Here is a 25,166-nt window from a genome sequence, read left to right on the forward strand (position 1 = left end):
GCAGTAACTGGTCCTGAAGCGCGATGGCATTGCTGGGATCTTTGGCACTATGCAGTGTCGTCCCGTTCTAGCATTAGTGTAGCTTTCAATGCCAAAATTTGGCACAATTCCTTCCAGGATCTTCCAGATGTATATTATTGCATACCTCTCCCGCCTTCTCTCCAAGGAGTAGAGTCTTAGCTGTTTCAGCCTTTCCCAGTAGCAGAGCAGTTTCAAAGAGAAAATCTTCTTTGTGAATCTTCTCTGGATTGCTTCAAGGTCTGCTGTTAATTTCAAACTGATGGGTGACCACAGCTGTGAGCAGTAGTCCAGGCGGCTGAGGACGAATGTCCTCCAGAGGATCATCATGGTTTCCTTATCTCTGGTTCTGAATGTTCTCAGGATCCATCCAGCCAATCGTCTGCACTTTGTTGCCATCCTGGTAATGTGCACTTGGAAAGAGGCATCATCACTCATGTCGATACCCAGGTCTCTCACTGATTTAGGCTCTGGGATTGAAATTCCCTGCGGACCAGTGTACTCTGTAAGTTTCATATTCAGTTTTGAGCGTTGGTAGCGCAGGGCTTGGAATTTTTCAGCATTAAACTGCATATTATTATCCTCAGCCCATCTGTAAACTGAGTCCAACTCCTGCTGCAGATGTGCAACATCACTGGAGTTCTGTATTTTCTGCGAGACTTTCGTATCGTCTGCGTAGCTTGCAAGTGTGGCTATCCGGGCACTTGAAGGCATATCTGAGAGAGCGACTATAAAAAGCAATGGTCCCAAGACAGTGCCCTGTGGAACATCGCTCATTATTTGTGTTTTCATAGAGGTGGCTCCATTAGCCACTACTGCCTGACTTCTATCTTTCAGAAAGTCATGTAACCACTCCAAGTTTTCCAGCTATGCCAAGATCACGCAGTTTGTGGCACATCACGCCGTGATCCACTTTGTCAAAAGCTTTTGCAAAATCAAGGTATATTACGTCCACATTTGAGTTGTTGATTAACTGCCTCAACACCCAGTCATAATGTTGTAAGAGCTGGGTCAGGCAGCTCCTACCTGGTCGAAAGCCATGTTGGGTATCACTCAGCAATTTATTTTCTTCAAGGAATGCAATTAGTTTTCCTCTGACTATCCTTTCCATGACTTTGCTGATGTGTGAAGTCAGAGAGATAGGCCTATAGTTTTTGGCATCTGCTCTGCTTCCCCCTTTATGGATTGGGCATATTATTCCCTCCTTCAGCTTGCTTGGCAGTCTGCCTTTGCGAGAAAGCTCTGGAAGAGGATCTGGAGGGGTTTTGCCAGGGCATGTTTACACGATTTAAGGAGGATTGCTGGGAAACCATCAGGGCCAGCAGTTGAGTTTGTGTCCACTTCATGTATAGCTAGTAGTACATCTTCTTCGCTAATGTTGATGTATTCTATTGTAACTGCCTCACTGGTTATAGGGGAGGTAGCATAAAACTGAGAATGTGTGTGTCTGTCTGTATACATACCCGCAGAACTTCTAAAGTTCGCAACTGATTTTCTCCAGACTGGGAACACATATCACTTATGTTCCAGAGATGGTTTGAGACTTTTAAAAGTTTTCACATAATGAGTAATGGAGCTCCTGGAGGCAGAAAATACCCTGTCCTGGGGTCCGTACGACTGCCCACATGGTCCACGCATTGCTTCTGTTCAAAATGGAAAAAACAGCTACTGAAATTATATAAGTAGGTTGTATTAAATGGATGAACCGATGTAGACTTCAAACTGCGTTGTCTAAATGGTAGCAACAATAGCCTGTTCCCGTAGTACCATAGGTAGCAATTTGTTGGAATAAAAACCATTTCGAACGTACTATGTTAAATATGAAAAATATGCTGTTCAGTCCTGAGCAACTATTCAACTATTTTCGTTCACCTTCAGTATCAAAGTCTTCCTTCTAAGCATAGACGAATTCCATACAAATATTCTTCAGCTATTGATTACAAATCGAAATATCACATGTACATTAGCCTACTAATTTATGGTGTCTAAGACCCAACTACGTTAGTTAGAGACCGTGTCTTTAATGTGACCTTGCGTGCCCGGACACTGTATGCAGAATTGTTTTCGTTTGGGAGCTGAGTTGTCCTCAATGGTCGCACGCTGTTTACGCGAAGGAGTGTACGGGTGAACCACGACTATTGATTCCAAACCGAAATATCGCATGACAGTGTTGTTTTCAAGTGCTTCCTTGCCAATCCCACCACCTCCCACTTAACACGTCATTTCTTTCATGTAGATTTCTCTCATGTGGTGTTGTTGAGCGCGCCCACAGGCTTAATTTATCACGTAGATGCAGTTCCTATGTCTGCTGGTTGTTCAGCGTGGTAGCGGCAGCGACAGCCGCAAAGGAGAGTATATCCACTGAGAGCTTTTTGGTGCGATCAAAAATCACATACTCCCACCCACTTTTCCATGACAAGATTAGGGCCTGGAATCTTCCAAACAGACGCATGACATGTCAGTCGAATAAGCCCTTCATTTACTCCACAAATGTTTTGTCGTCAATGCTGCACTTCCCCGTTTCACACGTTTCAACTTAACTGTACCATACTATACAAACTATGCTATTTAAATCCCGAGCGACGCCGTGTATGTCTATTAGTATCTGTATATATATATGTATATATATACATGTATATATACGTATATGTGTATATATATATATGCATATGTATATATATATGGAGCAACTATTCAACTATAGAGACATATGTCCACACATATGGAGATACACATCCATACATACAGAGACAGTACATAGTTGCAAAAAACCCATGCACACACACACACACATTCAGACATGCACACACAAGGTGACAGAAGTACACACAAACACATGCAAACATACACAGACACACACACAAAAATACAAACACGAACATACAAACACATGAATATGCAGGCAGAATACATACATACATATATACATACACATACACACACATATATACATGCATACACGCATGCATGCATACATACATACATGATGGCTGCCCCCTCGTTATCGAGTATGGCCATTGCACGAAGCTTAACTTAACGGTGCTGTGATCGAATGTGACTTTTTAGCCTAGCCAAAGATCTGTGTATGCTTGCATGTGTGTGTGTGTGTGTGTGTGTGTGTTTTGCAACTATTTACTGTGTCTGTATGTATGGATGTGTATCTCCATGTGGACATATGTCTCTATATGTATCCTTGTGTGTGTATATATGGTCATGTGTTTCAGTCTTCATTTGTGTGTGTGTGTGTGTTCGTGTGCTTGTCTGTTCATATAACCTATGTACCTATCCGTGTGTATGTCGATCTGTTTACATTCATATCCATATGCCTACATACATGTGCATATACATGTACACACACTCACACATACATACATCTATCTTCATAACATCCCACTAACTATTCTATTCAACCTGTGGGTCTGGGGTACGATATCTACTACGTATATTTCCTATTTAGTACTGGTGATGTTTCATTTATGAGGACATACTCCTGTATTTGTGTGAGTGTTGGGTCCTTTGGGTGCTTAGATAAAATGTGGATGTCATGTTGACCCAGGTTGCCTCCATGTTGGTAGAGTATGGAGGACTGTTTTTCGTCATCATATTGTCTTAAATGTTCATTTAGTTGTTCCGCAATGCTCCTAGATGTCTCTCCAATGTATGTCATGTTCATGTCTTTACAAGCACCTTCTATGCATCTTATAAGGCACTAAAAGAGAATGCCTCTCCCCCAAACACAACAAAATATGCTTCAACACACAAACTCACATAAACCAAATCCAAACCGAAATAATTCAGGGAAATATTTTACAGTTACATAGATTACTTAATGCAATTCTTATAACTGAGACATGAAACAAATACTAATTTCATAACTCTGTAGCCCAATGTAAATAATTCACTTGCACTATTTACTTATTTTAACTCATTGATTGTAATCAATCAGCTTATCTTGTCATCAAAAGATTAATAACTATAGGTGACAGAAACAAAGTAAAGGTTAAATAACAATGTGGATTAGGTTCAGAACTACTAGACCATGGGTTCATATCTGACTAGAAAAATTTAATTGCATTTTTATGCAATTTATTTAGTTCTACAGGATTCAGGTTCCCTAATTGAAAATTAGGTATAACATGTATTGCTAGACAATTAATTAGCTTACATCACTTAACAACTTACATAGGAAGATTTCTTTTTCAGATTGATGTACCATCTCTATGAATTACGTAAATTAGTATTAAGTAAATTAAGCAAATTAGTAATTAATAAATTAAACTACAAAGCAACCATCAACATATTCACAAAACAAACACAAACTGTTTATAAAATAATAGAATTGCTTTTATTTCTTTGATCAAAATTTCAAAAGTGTACATGGCATTTGTATTAATACTGGTAACAGAAATGCAGTATTTTAGCTTACATTTCAGCAAAAATTATATTGTTCCTTCAAAATCCTCAGAAAGGAAAGTAAGGTCATGTAACATTCAAGCCATTCACAATGATATTAGTGACATAAGTAGGTGTTAGTCTGCATCAGTAAGATTTGCATTATTTTGTAAAGATTAATAAGAAGAGTACAAAGTTTTGGACAGACACTTTCTTAAGGGAAAAGTTGACGGGCAAAATCTGTCAACTTTCTCTTGAAGAACTCTTTCCTTGATGTCAAATTTTCGAATCCCTAGAGTATGTAGTGAAATAGCTACAACTGGGAGTTGAACCAAAGTCATGAACTTAATTCACCAGGAGCTTACTTACGCAGTATGACAATAAAAATATTGCAATGCTTAAAAACATTCAAAAATCAAATACAAAAATAATCAATATTTAAGTAAGAAACTAGTGCCAAGATATTTTCCTGAATAGAAGTTAAATTTTTTGTTTTAGAGAATAAAATATGTCAAATTATGAGATTTATTTCATTGATAAATGATTAGAAATAATTCTTTCTTTACTGGCGATGAAGGTCTTAATCAGAAGGATTATACAGGTGGATATGTTATTTCAGTATCATTTGACAGGTTTCATTATTGGATATGTTCCTGTTGACCAATTAGATTTTACTGTAGTGTTTCTTTAATGTAGTCATCAACCAGTTCTTCAAGTATACACAGGGAAACACAGCCTGCTTTCAACACAACATCATGGAAGTCCCGAATATCAAATTTGCTACCTACAATAAAGAACATGTCTTTTCTAAAAAAATATTGTTCAGTTAAATATGACACAAATGAATAATTATAGTATCAAATCTCGGTCATTATGACAAGGAATTCAATGCAATGGTAATTTTATTGTAAAAAAGAACTAGAATTAGTAATCAAAATTTGCTTAATTCTTTACTTTCACGTTCATTTTTCCATGCTAGCATGGGTTGAACAACTATGTTACTAACGGATTATTTTACAGCTAGATGACTCTTCTGTCACTAAGCTTTACCTGCTTTTCAAGTATTTCATTCCATACATTTTCAAAGGTGCAAAGCCAGTGAATGACCAGTTAACCAGAAAATTACAGCAATGTCACCACCTGCAGCTGTATGAATTTCAGAGAAGCATGAATGTAAACAGACACACAGACACATGTGTACACATACATATGTATGTACATGAGAGGGTGCTGAAAAGTTCCTGGCTTTGGGTAAAAGGAAATACAGGACAATCAGTTAATTACGATTTTATTCAACATATTCCCCTCTCAGATTCACACACTTATTGCATCGGTCCTTCAGTGTTTCTAAGCCCTGTAAAAGAACTTGGATGGTTGGGCCTCCAACCAGGCCTTTCACAATACCCTTAAAGCCAGGTACTTTTCAGCACCCCCTCATACAGAATTTCTGTCTACCAAATCCCCTCACAAGGTTTTGGTCAGCCCATAGCACTTTCCCAAGATGCTTCATAGTAGCATTAAATCCAAGACTACATGGCTGAGAAGCAAACTTTTTAACTACACAGCCATAGCTATACCTATAATATGTATCCTAATATGAGAAAGTTTGACCTCTACATTCTGAGACAAAATTCCATAAGGTTGATATTACCTTTCATTGTAAAGCAGGGGACAAAATAAATATTGCAAAATATTGTTTTCAAATTTTGGCACAAGACCAGCAAGTTCAGGAGAGGAGGAAAGTCGATAACATTGACCCCCAGTGCTCAACTGGTACTTATTTTCTGAACTCCGAAAGGATGAAAAGCAAAGTCAGCCTCAGTGGAATTTGAACTCAGAACTTAAAGACAGACAACATGTCACTAAGCATTTTGCCTGGCATGCTAATGATTCTGCCAACTCACCCCACTTAATATTACAAAAAAATTACAATTAATTCAATCAATTTTTATTCCATGTAGAAATAATATTGCTTCATAAATTTTCATCATAAATGTTGCTTTGTTCAATGCTATTTCTAACCCGTGTCAACATGGAAAATACACAGACACTGATACCAACACCATTGTCCCAAACCTAGTTCTTATTCTATTTTGCCTAATTTACTGAAAAACATCTCATCAAACTTTAAAATTGAATATCCAAAAGACTCAAGAAAAAAATAACAAACAGACAATAAAAATATATAATTATGATATGAGAAAGTAAAAGTGGACAATTCAATGAAATCACTGCAAACGAGACAAAATGAATAACTTCTATGAAAACTAAAAGACAACAAATGGATAAGAAACATTTACCTAGAGCCTTTTCAGCTTTCCTTCGAAACTCCCAGATTTTCAGCTCTCCAATTTTGTAACCAAGTGCCTGCAAAATAAGACATTCAGATAGATTAATAACATATTCAATTTCATTAGAAAGGTAAGTAATAATAGACATTAAACCTGAAAATTCAATAAAAGCAAACTAAAACAATTATTACGAATAAAATTTATATCTGGAATTTGAAATGAATTCAAAGAAATCATGGATTAGAATTATCTCCTGCATTGCTTTGTACTAAAACTATTGATGCCTTTCTTAAGCACAAAACTCTCTTCTGAGAGAGTGCCAGAATTCACCCCACATCTTTGAATGGAGACTTAAGCTCAATTCAGACTGTTAAATGAAGTTACTGGAGACTTTGGTCAAACTCTGGCTGGAGAGGATTGGTACAGGAAGGCTATATGTGTGAAAACAGCATTCAGTTCCTTACCATACCTACAGAAAGAATCAGAAGTGGTTGTCAGAGAATTTCAACAACTTCTCTAATCCCAATTTCTGGCCTCATAATTCCCCTGATTGTAATCTTATGGAGTACTATGTGTGGGGCACAGTTGAGAAAGACACTAACTGCTCTGCCTGCAACACCAGGGCCGAACTGGTGGCCAAAATCAAGGTGTTCAAAGATCTTCCCAGAAATACAGTGAGGAATAATGCTTGTGTAGTCTTGAGTAGACAAAGACATCTACTTAGCTGTTCCACCTTTGACACAGTGAAATATCAAGAATACAGCAGCTGGAGGGAGAGACGGCTGCCCCAGCAGTCCACTCATACTCGTTTTCAGATGAGCAATGTGAAATTAAGATCATGAACACAATGCATTGCCAAGTCTAAGTTCCAAGTTTTGAACCCTCAACTTTAAGAACGTAAGCCTAACACTCTTAACTACTAGGTCACGCACCATCTACAACACGTACGCACGCACACGCACTATATATATATAGAGAGAGAGAGAGAGACAGACAGACAGACAGACGAAGTACATTACGAATTAATAAATCTAATCACAAATTCAAAATTAAGTGATTTTCTTTTTCTTTTTTTTTTTTTAATTCAGGACAATTTTAAAATAAAGCAGACGTCAAACAATGAATTACGTTTACTAAACATTAAGGTTTCGTCTTCACAAATTCAAACATCAATTCAAATTATTGACTGGAAAATAAAGGTACAACAATGACATGTAAGGGAGACAACTTAGTATTTACTTCAACTGAAATTGCCTCCCTTTGAGAGTTTTTTTTTTTAATGACTATGGCCATTGTGATTAGCGCTCTGCATAAAAAAGTAGAGATCGAGTTTTGTATAGTATCAATAGAATTAAGGAAAAAAACAGAAGAATAACTTAGCAACAACTGCAAGGCATCCTCAACTGACCAAAACTATAGTTAAAGTGTTACAGCCACAACTATCCTTGGTAGGCAATGCAATGATTCAGATACTATTTCAGATACTATTTCAAGCACGTAAAGCAACTACATAAACGCTTAAAAATCATCAAATCGCCTCAGTCACACACAGTAGCCATTGAAACCAACGACTTGCGTGTTGGAGCACTGTCCGGATGAAACAAGACCCCCTTTCGTCACTTTTTCTGGGCGTTTCGTCTTGATAGCCTTTCATATCTGTCTCAGCAACTTGACATAGTACTCTCCATTAATAGTATGGCCCTTTCCAAGACAGTCAATAAACATGCCTTTTGCATCCCAAAAACATGATGCCACCACCTTCCCTGCAGATGAAACTACCTTGGCCTTCTTTGGAGCAGGTGAGGATGGGTGTTTCTACTGCATGGACTGTCTCTTTGTCTCTGCCTCAAAGTACTGAACCCAACACTCATCCTGGCTAAGGAAACATGCAAAGAAATCAGCTGAATCTGTCTCAATGTCAGATTTTCCCATAATGTGATCAGCCTGATGCACTTTTGATCAAATGTCAGGAGATATGGTATCCATCAAACAGAAACCAAAAAGAATATATATTGGCCGTTGCCAGTACCGCCTGACTGGCCCTCGTGCCGGTGGCACGTAAAAGCACCACTACACTCTCGGAGTGGTTGGCGTTAGGAAGAGCATCCAGCTGTAGAAACTCTGCCAAATCAGATTGGAACCTGGTGTAGCCATCTGGTTCACCAGTCCTCAGTCAAATCGTCCAACCCATGCTAGCATGGAAAGCGGACGTTAAACGATGATGATGATGATGATGATGATTGATCAACTTCTAAAAGACTCTGGGTCTCAAGTTGGGGATATGAAAACTGCTATGGAAAATCAGGGCATCTAGCATGGAAGTGTTGACTTGGTCCAGGCAAGTTGCCTAACAAGATAGACAGATAGATCTTTTAATCTTTATATTTTAGGTAATCTTTAAGCAATTGAAACTACTTAGAAAATAGTTAGGGAAATGAACCAATGTTCATTATTTTTGTTTACCCCCAGAGGCTAGTGAACAATGTGCTTAGGAAAACAATGAACAAGGAGGGGGATTTTTGACTAATCTGGTATCCTCAGAACTGAAATCTTCAAAGTGACAAATACAAAATCTGGACATTGTAACGGTGACAGGAGGAGGAAAGATGAGTAGATCAATTAAGTAGTTAACTAGTTCAGAGGGAAGAACTGAGGTTATTGTATCAATGACAAAAGATGTGGAGGTGGGGAGGGAGGGAGAGAGGGAGAGAAGAAGAGAGAAGGGAAACTACTATGTGTAAAGACTCGATATTTCTACACCATACACTATTATATTTTTTAAAGATTTTAAATATTTTATTAATCGAATTTTAATTTTAAAATCTATTTTTATCTTTTACTTGTTTCAGTCATGAGACTGCAGCCATGTTAGGGTACTGCCTTGAAGTGTTTAGTCGAACAAGTCGACCCCAGTACTTATTTATGTAAGCCTAGTACTTTTTACTGAACTACTAAGTTATGAGGACATAAACAAACCAACACTGGCTGTCATGCAGTAGTAGTGGTGGAGGAAAAACACAAATTCAAAGACCTACAACATACACACACACACACACATATTTGACAGGTTTGCTCAAAGTTTCCATCTACTATATTCACTCTGAATTTACAATATCCCAGGGCTATAATAGAAGACACTCACCCAATGTGTTATGCAGTAGGACTGAACTTGAAACCACATGGTTGCAAAACAACATTTCTTAATCACTTGGCCTAATGGCAAAAAAATTTATTATATCCCCCATAATATTATACATAGGTGTAGGAATGGCTGTGTGGTAAGTAGCTTGCTTACCAACAACATGGTTCTGGGTTCAGTCCCACTGCGTGGCATCTTGGGCAAATGTCTTCTACTATAGCCTTGGGCCGACTAAAGCCTTGTGAGTGGATTTGGTAGATGGAAACTGAAAGAAGCCCGTTGTATATATGTATCATCATCATCATCATCATCATCGTTTAACGTCCGCTTTCCATGCTAGCATGGGTTGGACGATTTGACTGAGGACTGGTGAAACCGGATGGCAACACCAGGCTCCAGTCCGATTTGGCAGAGTTTCTACAGCTGGATGCCCTTCCTAACGCCAACCACTCAGAGAGTGTAGTGGGTGCTTTTACGTGTCACCCGCACGAAAACGGCCACGCTCGAAATGGTGTCTTTTATGTGCCACCCGCACAAGCCAGTCCAGGGGCACTGGCAACGATCTCGCTCGAAAATCCTACAGGAGCCAAAATGGTGCATCTCATGTGCCACCCGCACAAGAACCAGTCCAGGGGCACTGGCAACGATCTTACTTGGCTTGCCGGGTCTTCTCACGCACAGCCCATTTCCAAAGGTCTCGGTCCGTAGTCATCGCCTCGGTGAGGCCCAATGTACGAAGGTCTTGCCTCACCACCTCAGCCCAGGTCTTCCTGGGCCTACCTCTTCCACGGGTTCCCTCAACTGTTAGGGTGTGGCACTTTTTCACGCAGCTATCCTCCTCCATTCTCACCACATGTCCATACCAGCGCAATCGTCTCTCTTGCACGCCACAACTGATGCTTCTAATGTTCAGCTTTTCTCTCAAGATACTTACACTCTGACGGGTATTCACATTGACATTACACATCCAACGGAGCATACTGGCTTCATTCCTTGCGAGCTTACGTATGTCCTCAGCAGTTACAGCCCATGTTTCACTGCCATGTAGCATGGTTGTTCGTACGCATGCGTCATACAGTCTGCCTTTTACTCTGAGTGAGAGTCCCTTTGTCGCCAGCAGGGGTAAGAGCTCTCTAAACTTTGCCCAGGCTATTCTTATTCTAGCAGCTACACTTTCAGCGCACCCACCCCCACTACTAACTTGGTCGCCCAGATAGCGGAAGCTATCGACTACCTCTAGTTTTTCACCCTGGAATGAGATAGAAGTTGTTTCCTGTTTGTTTGCAGTCTTTATTGCACCTGAACATCTGCCACAAACAAAAACTAACTTGCTAGTTAACCTGCCTTTGATGTTGCTGCACCTCTTATGTGTCCATAGCTTGCACCGGGTACATCTTATAGAGTTACTACCTACTCCTTTTCTACATACTGAGCAGGGCCATCTACCTGAAGGGGTTTGTGTTTTATCTACCTTCCTACTTATTAGGATTTTGGTTTTAGCTAGGTTGACTCTAAGGCCCTTCAATTCTAGACCTTGCTTCCACACCTGAAACTTCTCCTCTAGTTCTGATAGTGACTCCGCAATGTGTTTGTGTGTCTGTGTTTGTCCCCCCAACATCGCTTGACAACCGATATTGGTGTGTTTACGTCTCCATAACTTAGCGGTTTGGCAAAAGATACCGATAGAATAAGTACTAGGCTTCCAAAGAATAAGTCCTGGGGTCAATTTGCTTGACTAAAGGTGGTGCTGCAGCATGGCCACAGTTAAAAGACTGAAACAAATAACAGAGTAAAAGAGTAAATCAACATTACTATTTTTTGTAATAAATTTCAATGATTTATTAAAATTTCTCACAATATTATTCAAATTAGTTTTTTTTATATTTAAACGCAAAAAAGCAACAAAAATAATACATGAAAAGATATATTTCAATAGAATTTCATGAATAATAGAAACATTGTCTGAAAATTCCAGCTGTACCTGTCCTGGCCATGTAATATAACGATCAACTTCATTTGAAATGGATAAGGAATCAATAGGACAGTTTTCATTCATATAATCAATAGCCTTCTGACGTGACCACCTGAAGATAGATAAATATTTGTAAATCATTCACAAAAATTATGACTTAAAAGACATTTTTGTATATTTAAACATACAAAAATCTATAAATGCAAGTGTACACATGCTCTTTCTCATATATGCATATATATATATCATCATCATCATCATCGTTTAACGTTCGCTTTCCATGCTAGTATGGGTTGGACGATTTGACTGAGGACTGGTGAAACCGGATGGCAACACCAGGCTCCAATCTAATTTGGCAGAGTTTCTACAGCTGGATGCCCTTCCTAACGCCAACCACTCAGAGAGTGTAGTGGGTGCTTTTACGTGTCACCCGCACGAAAACGGCCACGCTCGAAATGGTGTCTTTTATGTGCCACCCGCACAAGCCAGTCCAGGGGCACTGGCAACGATCTCACTCGAAAATCCTACGGGAGCCAGTCAGGCGGTACTGGCAACAGCTACGCTCAAAATGGTGCATCTCATGTGCCACCCACACAAGAGCCAGTCCAGGAGCACTGGCAACGATCTTACTTGGCTTGCCGGGTCTTCTCACGCACAGCACATTTCCAAAGGTCTCGGTCAGTAGTCATCGCCTCGGTGAGGCCCAATGTACGAAGGTCTTGCCTCACCACCTCAGCCCAGGTCTTCCTGGGCCTACCTCTTCCACGGATTCCCTCAACTGTTAGGGTGTGGCACTTTTTCACGCAGCTATCCTCATCCATTCTCACCGCATGTCCATACCAGCGCAATCGTCTCTCTTGCACACCACAACTGATGCTTCTAATGTTCAGCTTTTCTCTCAAAATACTTACACTCTGACGGGTATTCACATTGACATTACACATCCAACGGAGCATACTGGCTTCATTCCTTGCGAGCTTACGTATGTCCTCAGCAGTTACAGCCCATGTTTCACTGCCATGTAGCATGGCTGTTCGTACGCATGCGTCATACAGTCTGCCTTTTACTCTGAGTGAGAGTCCCTTTGTCGCCAGCAGGGGTAAGAGCTCTCTAAACTTTGCCCAGGCTATTCTTATTCTAGCAGCTACACTTTCAGCACACCCACCCCCACTACTAACTTGGTCGCCCAGATAGCGGAAGCTATCGACTACCTCTAGTTTTTCACCCTGGAATGAGATAGAAGTTGTTTCCTGTTTGTTTACAGTCTTTATTGCACCTGAACATCTGCCACAAACAAAAACTAACTTGCTAGTTAACCTGCCTTTGATGTTGCTGCACCTCTTATGTGTCCATAGCTTGCACCGGGTACATCTTATAGAGTTACTACCTACTCCTTTTCTACATACTGAGCAGGGCCATCTACCTGAAGGGGTTTGTGTTTTATCTACCTTCCTACTTATTAGGATTTTGGTTTTAGCTAGGTTGTTTGGTTTTATATATATATATATATATATATATATATATATATATATATATATATATATATATATACATATATATATATATATATACACAAAGAGAGAGACAGAGACAGAGACAGAGAAACAAACAGACAAAAGAGAGAGAGAGAGAGAGAAACAGACAGACAAAGGAGAGAGAGAGATGTTTTTATATCAGAATGTCAGTTTACAATTAGGTGGTTGACATTAGAATATGGTTATAATAGAATAAAAACAGATGCACCAACAATTCATGAAACTGTCTATTTGACATGTGATGTCAAGATGCACACATACACACACACATGCACTCACACATATACATACAATACACACACACACACACACACGTACACACACACACTTATGATGGAAAAATATAACACACAGACAAGGTCAAAAAACAAACACAGCAAATTGCCAGGAGTCTTGGTCCCTTGACATCTCCTTTGTGAGTCTCAACATCTGTAGATGCTTTCTCACCACTTCATCTCCACGTCTTCCCGGGTCTACTCCTTCCACGTGTTCCCTCTACAATTAGAGATCAGCACCACTTGATGCAAAAAATTGTACAGTACTGTTTTTCTGTACATTATCTGCATTGAGTACATAGTATAGAATTTCTACTTCCTCCTTTTCTGCATATCCAGCATAACCACATCTTAGTTGGTAATAATAGTTTTCTCTTTTGCTAATACTCTCATTTGTGCACAATTGAATTTTGGGCTTCTCCAATCCAAACATGTACAAAGGTGGGCTGTAAAGTTCATAGGTTGACTATGAACAAGTAATGCTAGGGCTGTGAAATGTTGTACACATTGATTTCAACACTTCTTATTAGTAACAGCAGTGTTTCTTTCCAGCTAAACTGACATCTGACTGTTCAAATAAGACTTCAAAAGTAACTAATAGCTACTTCTCTTGAAAATAGACAAAATTTGGCATCATGGTTATCAAGTACTTGCAGAAAAAGGGTTTAGCCCCCAAGAACATTCATGCTGACAAGGTTGCTACATTAGAGGATGATGCTCCAGTTTTATCAACAGTGCTAAAGTGGCAGCTGAATTTAGGAGAGAAGGGAATCTTGAAGATGACCTAAACTATCACCACTGAGGAAAACGCTGATTGTATTCACCCCATGGTGATGGATGACAGGTGATAGACTATGAATCAAATAGCCAATGCTGTTAGCATATCCCTTTAGAGACTTGAGAATATTCTGCACTCCAAACCTGGCACGATGAACATTTCTACTTGGTGGGTGCCACATCATCTGACACTTGATCAAAAGCACACCAGGCTGCCCACATCATAGGCTTTCGCTGTCTTCATATCCTTAATGGCCCTTTCAATAATATAGCAATTAACCTCAGCAGCTAGCCTTCTTGTTGGAGACACCAATTGTAACTCCTCTTTCCCCACATATTCTCTTTATTCAGCAGGTCATGTGCACCATAATCTTTCATAAGCACTTTTGATCAATGTCATGGTTTACCCTGACAGATTACTTCTGGTCCTTACGGTTTAGAACACTGACAAACCTCTTATTTACTGCTTCTCTCCTTTACTCGAGATATTTAAATCAAACTACTCTTCTACCAATCTGATAGTGTTCCTTCCTTCCCCACCTATTTCCTCCACCATTTCCAGTTCCGTCTCTTAGCTTTTATCCTTCTATCTGTTGTACTGTTCCACAACCATCTCAATCTCCACCTGTAAGGCACTAAGGAAGGAATCTTACTCCATCAACAAATCTGGTAAGTGGCTCAGAGTAACTTGTCTTGCAATAATGCCCTATGATCCTGCATCTCCTCCTCTTTTTGTCAAAGGCATTGCTCTTTTATCTGTGATAGGAACACACAAAAAACACTCCCCACACACAAAAAACACTCCCCACACACAAAAAACACTCCGCACACACAAACACACACACGTATGCATAGTCTGGATCATATCCATAAAATAGAAACAGATGTTAACTTACACCATATAAAATGTGGATCATCATGCTTGTACCACTTGTCTACACCAATTAGAATGGTCTCTGATCTTAACTTACTAACCTAGATTCTTTTCTAAATACGTTCTGTCCAATGTTTTTTCTTTCCTCTTAAATGCCTTATTTTGGAATACTTTTATGCTCACTAAGCAGCAATATTCATCTGAACATAGACTATTTACCTATACCTACTTATTCTTAACTGCATATTTATGACGGTCTGCAACAAAAAGTAGTTAATGAAACTGCTTTTCCCTTTAATTGATATGTGATTTATTTCTTATCTGTTATTATCTAAGAATTATCAAATGAATTTGTTGCTATAGTTGCACATTAAACATAGTTGGACTACCTTGATGTTTGTTTAAAAAAGAGAGATTATGATTATGATAAAATAATGAAAGCAATATTTACTAAGCAAGTGAGCACTATTATACAAAGAAACAATTAGATGTAAAATATCATAGAAAATCATTAGAATTAGGAATCAAATGTGAAAATATTATCAAGTGGCAAGCAGAAAACTGCCCGGAGGGTAGTCTTTCTGCTAGTCTTCTACTAGTCTGCTTAATAATTTCTTCTGCCAGTCTTCTTGATAATCCCTCTTATATTATTGTTGAGTTAGCACAAGAAAATGCAACAAACAACAAAAACAATTCATTTGCAAATATCCAAATTTTCAGACCCATGCTACCACAGGAAAAAAATGTGAAGCAAAACTGTAAATTGGTTGAACACACACACACACACACACACACCACTATTTATAGGTTAAAAGTCAATAAAATATTTCATGTTTTTAAACACCCCTTATTTTTTTTTATTTTTAACTACATCAGAAAATATAGAATATCTTGATAACAGACTTACCCCAAGGCATGAATTCCTGTATCAACCACAAGGCGACATGCTCGGTGCATTTCAAAATTGTAACGGCCCAACCTAAAAGTTTTTAAATTATACAAGTAAACAGCTTTTAAGATACAATACAGACATAAAAATACTATTTCCAAAAGTAAATGATGAATTAATAGTTTAACTTTCTCAAGTGTTTTCCTTTATAATATGTTCTTTTTAATGTTGAAACAGCATTAAAAAGAACGTCAAACTGTATTGTGTTCACATTTACTTACAGTTTATAGTTATCTGTATACAATCCCATCTCTGTTCCAAGTGCTTCACAGTAAAGGCCCCAACCCTGTCAAAAGCAAAATAAAATATACACTAGCAGAGATACCCAGCGTTGCCCGTGTTACATGCAATTAAAGAATTAGACTTTTCTGTTATATTTTCTCTAATGTACAGGAATATGTGTTATTCGAATTTCATCAAAATTGCAGATGAGGGTTCTTTCCCTCTTTACACACCCTAAAAAATTCTAATCATGACACATGTATCTCATACTACTGATCTTTATGTGCAGAATCCAAAATTCCAGTCTTATGGAACCTATTAAAAGGATTTTGCTCCTGAAAAATGGACATCATGGAGCTCTAAAATGTAGGAATGAAGGCCCCTATTGGGGGTGGGGGTGTTAATGTCAACTAGAGAAGTTGAATTGTTGAGAATCTTTTTAATTTGGGTCTTATATGTATTGTTCGAATTTCTTTGAAATAGGAAATATATGTATGTTCACTGGGTTTGTAAAAGAGAGCAAAGCTACAGAAAACCAAAAGACGATGATCAAAATAAGCAGTCTCCATTTCAACGAAAGCCAGGTACAGAGGTTTATCTTTGGCTAGGTATTTCCCCTGCAGCTGTGTGATAAACTTGAGATATTTTGTGTCGCAAGACAGTGTGTGAGAGAGAATCATGATGTCGTAGGAGAGAAATGTGTCTGCATGGATGATGGCTCACTTGCACTAAACGAGGCTGCAAAGAGAGAGGTTTGGAGATGCCACTATGAAAGGTACGTCAATAAAGAAAATGAATGGGAGAAAGAGAGTCTGCCGAATGTCGAGCCAACAGAGGGACCAGCTATCTGAGTTGACAGTACCTTGGCAGATAAAGCAATTAAGAGTATGAAGACAGGGAAAGCCGCCGGCCCAACAGGAATCACTGCAGAGATGCTCAAAATATCTGGCAGTGTCGGTTATAGCATAGTCACCCGTATAGTTAACCAGGTGATATATGAAGGAGTCATATCCAATGACTGGTGTAGCAGCACCATAGTCAACTGCTATAAAGGTAAAGATGATGCTTTAGATACAAATAATTACAGAGGTATCAAGTTGTTGGATCAGGTAATGAAGGTCATGGAGAGGGTCATAGCCCAACTAATTAGGGAAAGAGTCAGTCTAGATGAGATGCAGTTTGGGTTCGTACCAGGGAAAAGCACCACTGATGCTATATTTCTGGTAAGACAGCTGCAGGGGAAATACCTAGCCAAAGATAAACCTCTGTACCTGGCTTTCGTTGACATGGAGAAAGCCTTGACAGGGTCCCCTAATCCCTTATCTGGTGGTCAATGAGGAAACTAAGGATAGATGAATGGTTAGTGACAGCTTCTGCGAGCCATCTACAGTGACGCTGTCAGTAAGGTGAGGGTTGGCAATGTATACAGTGAAGAATTCCGGGTAGAGGTAGGGGTCCACCAAGGTTTATTCCCCTCCTATTTATCATAGTCCTCCAAGCAATAACAGAGGAATTCAAGACAGGATACCTCTGGGAGCTCCTCTATGCTGATGACCTTGCACTAATTGCTGAGTAGCTATCAGAACTAGAGGAGAAGTTTCAGGTGTGGAAGCAAGGATTAGAATCGAAGGGCCTTAGAGTCAACCTAGCAAAAACCAAAGTCCTAATAAGTAGAAAGGTAGACAAACCACAAACCCCTTCAGGCAGATGGCCCTGCTCGATCTGTAGAAAAGGCATAGGTAGAAACTCTATAAGATGTACCCAGTGTAAGCTATGGACACATGAGAGGTGCAGCAATATCAAAGGAAGGCTAACTAGAAGATAGTTTTTGTATGTGGCAGATGTTCAGGAGCAATAAACTCTGAAAATGTGCAGAGAACAACTTCTGTCACATTCCAGGGAGAAAAACTAGAAGTAGTTGATAGCTTCTATTATCTAGGTGACCAAGTCAGTAGCGGGGAAGGGTGCACTGAAAGTGTAGCTGCTAGAAGAAGAATAGCCTGGGCAAAGTTCAGAGAGCCTTCCAGGATTTTCCAGATGTATATCACTGCATATCTTTCTCACCTTCATTCTAGGGCGAAGTGTTTTAATTCTTTTAGTTTTGCAGTGAATTTTATATTGTGTTGACCATAGTTGGGAGCAGCAGTTCGAATTAGAAAAGCTATAAATAATAGCATGTAAATATTAGGTTAAAAAACACTTTGGATAGAAAAATTTAACAATACATATGTAGGGTAGTGGGTAATGTACATTATCTTTCTTCAATTCTAGAGCTCCTAAAGATTTTCATGGGGGTCTTCAGTTTTTTATATTAAATGTGTGTGTGTGTGTGTGTGTTTGTACATGTTTATCAATATGCTAGGCAGTATTAAAACCTTATGAACAGCACTAATTTTGCTTAGTATTGCTTTTATTAAAATCTTATCCATTAATTTGAAATACACACACACAAACACATAGAAGAATTATTTTGATAAATCTAGCCAAACCACATATACATAAGTGAGTTCTAAATGTCATTCACACTCTCACATACACATACATGCATGCACAACACACACACACATATGCAGAGCAGCCAATTAGACCTACCAAATCAACACATTACTCATATCAGATACACACAAAGGTGCAGTCACACTGTCAATCTAACACACAGGTGTAACAACATTAGGCAGCTTAATATTTTCCAAATAATGATGATCCGAGGAATGAAAGTAAATATCTTCAAATATATTAAAAAATAAAAACTAACAAAAAATTACTTACTTCCATATAAGCAGTATGAAGCAAAAAGCGAGAAGGTGCGAGATAATATTTCATATCCTGCATGAAGCATCGAAATGCTGGACAGTTTTCTATTTTCAAGGCTGCTGATGCCTGAAGTGAAAAAAATAAAATCGGAGAAAATCAGAATAGCATTAATAAAACTCATGTTACAAATAAGAGATCTATGGCAGTGGTTTTCAAACTGTGGTCTGCAAGGACAAGACAGGGGGTCCGTGGACAGCAAATACTTTTTATGGGCAATTTGATTTTATATATGGTTTTTAATTGAAATCTTTTAATTGACAATAAACATATTTGTTAAATACTGTTAAATAAACAAATGTAAAAATATATGTTATTTTAAGCAAATATTTATGTATAAATTTCATAAGCATTTATAAGAGGGTCCCTAAGGTAAAGCCTGAAATATAAAGGGGTCCGCAAGTCAAAAAGTTTGAAAACCCCTGATCTATGCAGTTGCTAGAGTTGCTAGAAATTAATAGTCAAGTCTCCCTCAATTTCAACACTGCCCTCTTAGAAATGGAAGGATATATTGTCTACTGTCATCCAGAGAATACCAAACCTGGAACAAAAGATAGAATGGTCATGGCTAGAATATCTTTGTGTATAGGGCTGTTTGATCAGAACTGACCAGAGGCTAAACAACAACTCTAGTTACCATGATGGGAACTTCAGCACAAGTTACTCACTCTGAACAATATAGTAGCTAAATATGTTTTAACAGCCTCAGAGGTGAGAAAAAATCACTTGCGAGACAGAAATGCAGATCTCCATATTACTGACCTAACAAAAATCATACCTAGGGTAATGAGAAGATACTCAATCAATAAAGATAGTGGTTACTCTTTTAATTGTTTCAGTCATTTGACTGCGGCCATACTGGAGCACTGACTTTAGTTGAGCAAATCGACCCCAGGACTTATTCTTTGGAAGCCTAGTACTTATTCTATCGGTCTCTTTTGCCAAACCGCTAAGTTACAGGGACATAAACACACCAGCATTGGTTGTCAAGCGATGTTGTGGAGGGGGGGGACAGACACACAAACACCCACACACATACATATACATATATATACGACAGGTTTCTTTCAGTTTCCGTCTACCAAATCCACTCACAAGGCTTTGGTCAGCCTGAGGCTATAGTAGAAGACACTTGCCCAAGGTGCCACACAGGTGGAAAAACTAAAGTACTGAATAGCATTTAATCATTTAATTTGATATCTACACATCATATGCCTGCTCAGTCAAGGATAACAGGGGCTGCACTACAAGGCCACTACCACCGACAACAACACAGCTAACTAGAGATACCCAGCAATAATACCACCACCACCATTAAGATCTTCACAACTACTTCTCATGGTTCTGGGATGAATATCGAGATTTAAGTTCAAAAAGTGTATGGTTATTACAGGAACTGGTGTGATGCTTGTGCTGTGAAAATACCATTACTGAGATCTGACTCAGTTAAAAAATATCTAAGTTAATATTTAACTTTAACATACTAATTCTCCCAAATTAACAATGAATGTTGGATTTACTAGAACTTCTCTCCAATCTGAAAATTTTAGATAGAACTAACCTGGGTATGATGACCAGGAATTCCTTCATGTAAACATAAGGCAGGTATTTCATATTTAGGGCTACAAAGAAAAAAATTTGAAATATATTTAGAAGAAAATAATCAGACATTTTAAGAAGAATTACACTTTTCTTTTGTTTGACCAGGGAAATGGAAATGAATACACAACAGAATAAAAACAAAATTTTCAAATAATTTATAGGCAAACATTCATCAATAGATTTAACCAATAAATATATCTTTCTTTTTAAAAAAAAACATCCTTCTACAATCAATTAAAAAGTAATTGCTTATTCACCTAATGCATGAGTAAGATAAATAGAGTCAGTTACTTGATCAGTTGTAAACTAGGTTATCTGTTAACATGTGATTAGTCATACTGACTCCTGTGAATGATAATTCAGGGACTTACACTCTTCTCAAATGTTTTAATGGAATAAGTGAAGCAGCAACAAACAAGGGTTAAACATGGCAACAGACTCAGATTTGCTGGTGCATGTCTCAGTGATTAGAGCGTCAGGCTCCCAATCATGAAAGAGTGAATTTGATTCCTGGACCAGGTTGTGTGTTGTGTTCTTGAGCAAGACGCTTTATTCTATTCTGACACCTCTCGGCGGACGCATAGCTTGCCGCTGTTCGGAAAGGATCGATGGGCCACGCTTTCGTGGTCCGTATTCGTACTGAAAATCGAGATCGAGCGAGCTTTTGCCCTTTTGCTCGACGTGTGGTTTCCGTTCACTCATCTGTAGAAATGAGTTGCGACGTCACTAGTGCTAAGCTGTATCGGCCTTTGTCTCCCTTGGATAACATCAGTGGCATGGAGAGGGGAGGCTGGTATGCATGGGTGACTGCTGGTCTTCCATAAACATTACCCAGACTTGTGCCTCAGAGGGGAACTTTCTAGGTGCAATCCCATGGTCATTCATGACCAAAGGGGTCTTTTACCACTTAAACACTAGTGCTTGCTATACAGTAGTTACTCCATATTAATTAACTATTTCACATAATTTATTCTCTGAGAGAGTTGTAGTAGCAATAACACACTTATATTAGAAAAATATCCAGTAAACTTTCATATGTAGCTTTAAACAATGAGGAATAAATAGCTGGGTATCAAAAAGAAATTAAGAAACAAACTCTTACCTGACATCAAATTTACTGGTGTTGATCATATAAGTGCCCATTCGGGAACCGTCTGGTGTTCCAGCTAAGTAGAAGGCGGCTGGAGAACTATCCATACCTTCAGGAGTAGGCTTGATTCTTTCAAGGTGAAGAGAAGGACAGAGGACAAGAAAATAAATTTATACGTGTTGGGTTGCTTTTTTTTTTTTCTCATGTTTTTATATATGATTACTCTTTTATACGTTTCAGTCATTTGATTGTGGCCATGCTGGATCACTGCCTTTAGCAGAAGAAATCGACCCCAGGACTTATTCTTTGTAAACCTAGTACTTATTCTATCGGTATCTTTTGCCAAACCGCTAAGTTTCGGGGACATAAACTCACCAGCATCAGTTCTCGAGCGATAGTGAGGGGACAAACATAGATATAAAGATACACATACATGAATATATATACATCATCATCATCATCATCATCGTTTAACGTCCGCTTTCCATGCTAGCATGGATTGGACGATTTGACTGAGGACTGGTGAAACCGGATGGCAACACCAGGCTCCAGTCTAATTTGGCAGAGTTTCTACAGCTGGATGCCCTTCCTAACGCCAACCACTCAGAGAGTGTAGTGGGTGCTTTTACGTGTCACCCGCACGAAAACGGCCACGCTCGAAATGGTGTCTTTTATGTGCCACCCGCACAAGCCAGTCCAGGGGCACTGGCAACGATCTGGCTCGAAAATCCTACGGGAGCCAGTCAGGCGGTACTGGCAACGGCTACGCTCAAAATGGTGCATCTCATGTGCCACCCGCACAAGAACCAGTCCAGGGGCACTGGCAACGATCTTACTTGGCTTGCCGGGTCTTCTCACGCACAGCACATTTCCAAAGGTCTCGGTCAGTAGTCATCGCCTCGGTGAGGCCCAATGTACGAAGGTCTTGCCTCACCACCTCAGCCCAGGTCTTCCTGGGCCTACCTCTTCCACGGGTTCCCTCAACTGTTAGGGTGTGGCACTTTTTCACGCAGCTATCCTCATCCATTCTCACCACATGTCCATACCAGCGCAATCGTCTCTCTTGCACACCACAACTGATGCTTCTAATGTTCAGCTTTTCTCTCAAGATACTTACACTCTGACGGGTATTCACATTGACATTACACATCCAACGGAGCATACTGGCTTCATTCCTTGCGAGCTTACATATGTCCTCAGCAGTTACAGCCCATGTTTCACTGCCATGTAGCATGGCTGTTCGTATGCATGCGTCATACAGTCTGCCTTTTACTCTGAGTGAGAGTCCCTTTGTCGCCAGCAGGGGTAAGAGCTCTCTAAACTTTGCCCAGGCTATTCTTATTCTAGCAGCTACACTTTCAGCGCACCCACCCCCACTACTAACTTGGTCGCCCAGATAGCGGAAGCTATCGACTACCTCTAGTTTTTCACCCTGGAATGAGATAGAAGTTGTTTCCTGTTTGTTTACAGTCTTTATTGCACCTGAACATCTGCCACAAACAAAAACTAAGTTGCTCATATGTCATAGAATTTTAATTGTGATGCCTAGTAACTTGCAAAGTAAATAATACATTATACACTAACTGAACACTTTGTAAAGACAGTAAAAAGCTGTCAACAATCAAAAGTTACCAAATTTCAAAAATATGTAAGCTACACCATTACCAAGAAATTTCAAAATATTTATCTATTTCTTTTAAATTTATGAAGTAAGCTATGTTTACAAAACCTTGGTGTTCAACCTATCCCAGCATGAAAAACAGACATGAAAGGATAGTAATGATGATGATGATGAAACCTTTGAGTCTAACCATAATATAATATATATTTCGAGTGAGATCGTTGCCAGTGCCCCTGGACTGGCTCTTGTGTGAGTGGCACATAAAATACACCATTTTGATCATGGCTGTTGCCAGTACCGCCTGACTGGTCTTCGTGCGGGTGACACGTAAAAGCACCCACTACACTCTCTGAGTGGTTGGCGTTAGGAAGGGCATCCAGCTGTAGAAACTCTGCCAAATCAGATTGGAGCCTGGTGTAGCCATCTGGTTTCACCAGTCCTCAGTCAAATCGTCCAACCCATGCTAGCATGGAAAGCGGACGTTAAATGATGATGATGATGATGAACGATTTCTCAGAATTATGGTTTTCTGCTCTATAGATCTGGTACATAATCTACACCTCATCCATTTGATACAGCTAGATTACACTTGGTATATTTCCTATGTTTTCTATTACAATTAAACAGAAATGTTTCTTTTTTGGCATATTGAAAAACAACCATTACAATATTTTGGCTCATAGTCACAAACAGAATTTGATATTCAAATTTCAAATGACATATTCTTTTAAAATGGACAATAGTGGGTGTATATATACGAGCTAGTGTTGAAAATAGAAATCAGAATTGCTCACTGACTGACTAATACCCCGTCCTCTCTCTCTTTCCCTATCACAACATGCATCCCACCCTTCCTTTGTTCTATACTCCCTCTCTCACAAAATTTCATCACTGCTTCCTTTCGATTTCTTTCTTTAGTTTTGTTTGTTTTTTTCTTCCTTGTTGTATCATACTTTCACTTATTTTCTCAAGAGCTCATGTGACCAAAAGCAAATACAATCACCCAACAACTTGCTTGCCCTTGACCCAGTTTAATATCTGGGATATAACAGCTAAAGAGAGAAAGTGTTGCACCAGCACTAGACCGTTACTCATTTTTTAACTCAGTAGGCTGCAGCAACATAAAACAAAATGTCTTGCTCAAAGATATACTGCAATGCCTGCTTTTATATATATACACCCTCTTTTTTTAAAAAGAGAACATAGGCGCAGGAGTGACTGTATGGTAAGTAGCTTGCTTACCAACCACATGGTTCCGGGTTCATTCCCACTGCGTGGCACCTTGGGCAAGTGTCTTCTACTATAGCCTCGAGCTGACCAAAGCTTTGTGAGTGGATTTGGTAGACGAAAATTGAAAGAAGCCCGTCGTATATATGTATATGTATATATATATATATGTGTGTGTATATGTTTGTGTCTGTGTTTGTTCCCCCAGCATCGCATGACAACCGATGGTGGTGTGTTTAAGAGACTGATAGAATAAGTACTAGGCTTCCAAAGAATAGGTCCTGGGCCAATTTGCTCGACTAAAAAGGCGGTGCTCCAGCATGGCCGCAGTCAAATTACTAAAACAAGTAAAAGAGTAATCTTTAAAAAAT

At 39.1% G+C, this 25,166-nt stretch overlaps 1 protein-coding gene across 2 annotated transcripts in view; it reads right to left on the reverse strand.

Annotated features, from left to right (window-relative positions):
- Positions 1 to 4,340: 4,340 nt before the first annotated feature.
- LOC106868120 (uncharacterized) overlaps positions 4,341 to 25,166 on the reverse strand; it is a 46,264-nt gene continuing 25,438 nt past the window's right edge. For both annotated transcript variants that reach the window (XM_014913252.3, XM_052978572.1), the window contains exons 10-17: positions 21,960 to 22,076; positions 20,817 to 20,877; positions 19,214 to 19,324; positions 16,444 to 16,508; positions 16,181 to 16,252; positions 11,822 to 11,924; positions 6,711 to 6,777; positions 4,341 to 5,194 (exon numbers count right to left, since the gene is read on the reverse strand). In XM_014913252.3, coding sequence (XP_014768738.1) covers positions 5,082 to 5,194; positions 6,711 to 6,777; positions 11,822 to 11,924; positions 16,181 to 16,252; positions 16,444 to 16,508; positions 19,214 to 19,324; positions 20,817 to 20,877; positions 21,960 to 22,076 — 709 coding nt within the window. In that variant the 3' untranslated portion in view covers positions 4,341 to 5,081. The remainder of the gene's footprint in view (positions 5,195 to 6,710; positions 6,778 to 11,821; positions 11,925 to 16,180; positions 16,253 to 16,443; positions 16,509 to 19,213; positions 19,325 to 20,816; positions 20,878 to 21,959; positions 22,077 to 25,166) is intronic.

The sequence above is a fragment of the Octopus bimaculoides genome, chromosome 2 (assembly GCF_046866305.1).
Source record: "Octopus bimaculoides isolate indiv1 chromosome 2, ASM4686630v1, whole genome shotgun sequence".
Lineage (NCBI taxonomy): Eukaryota > Metazoa > Mollusca > Cephalopoda > Octopoda > Octopodidae > Octopus > Octopus bimaculoides.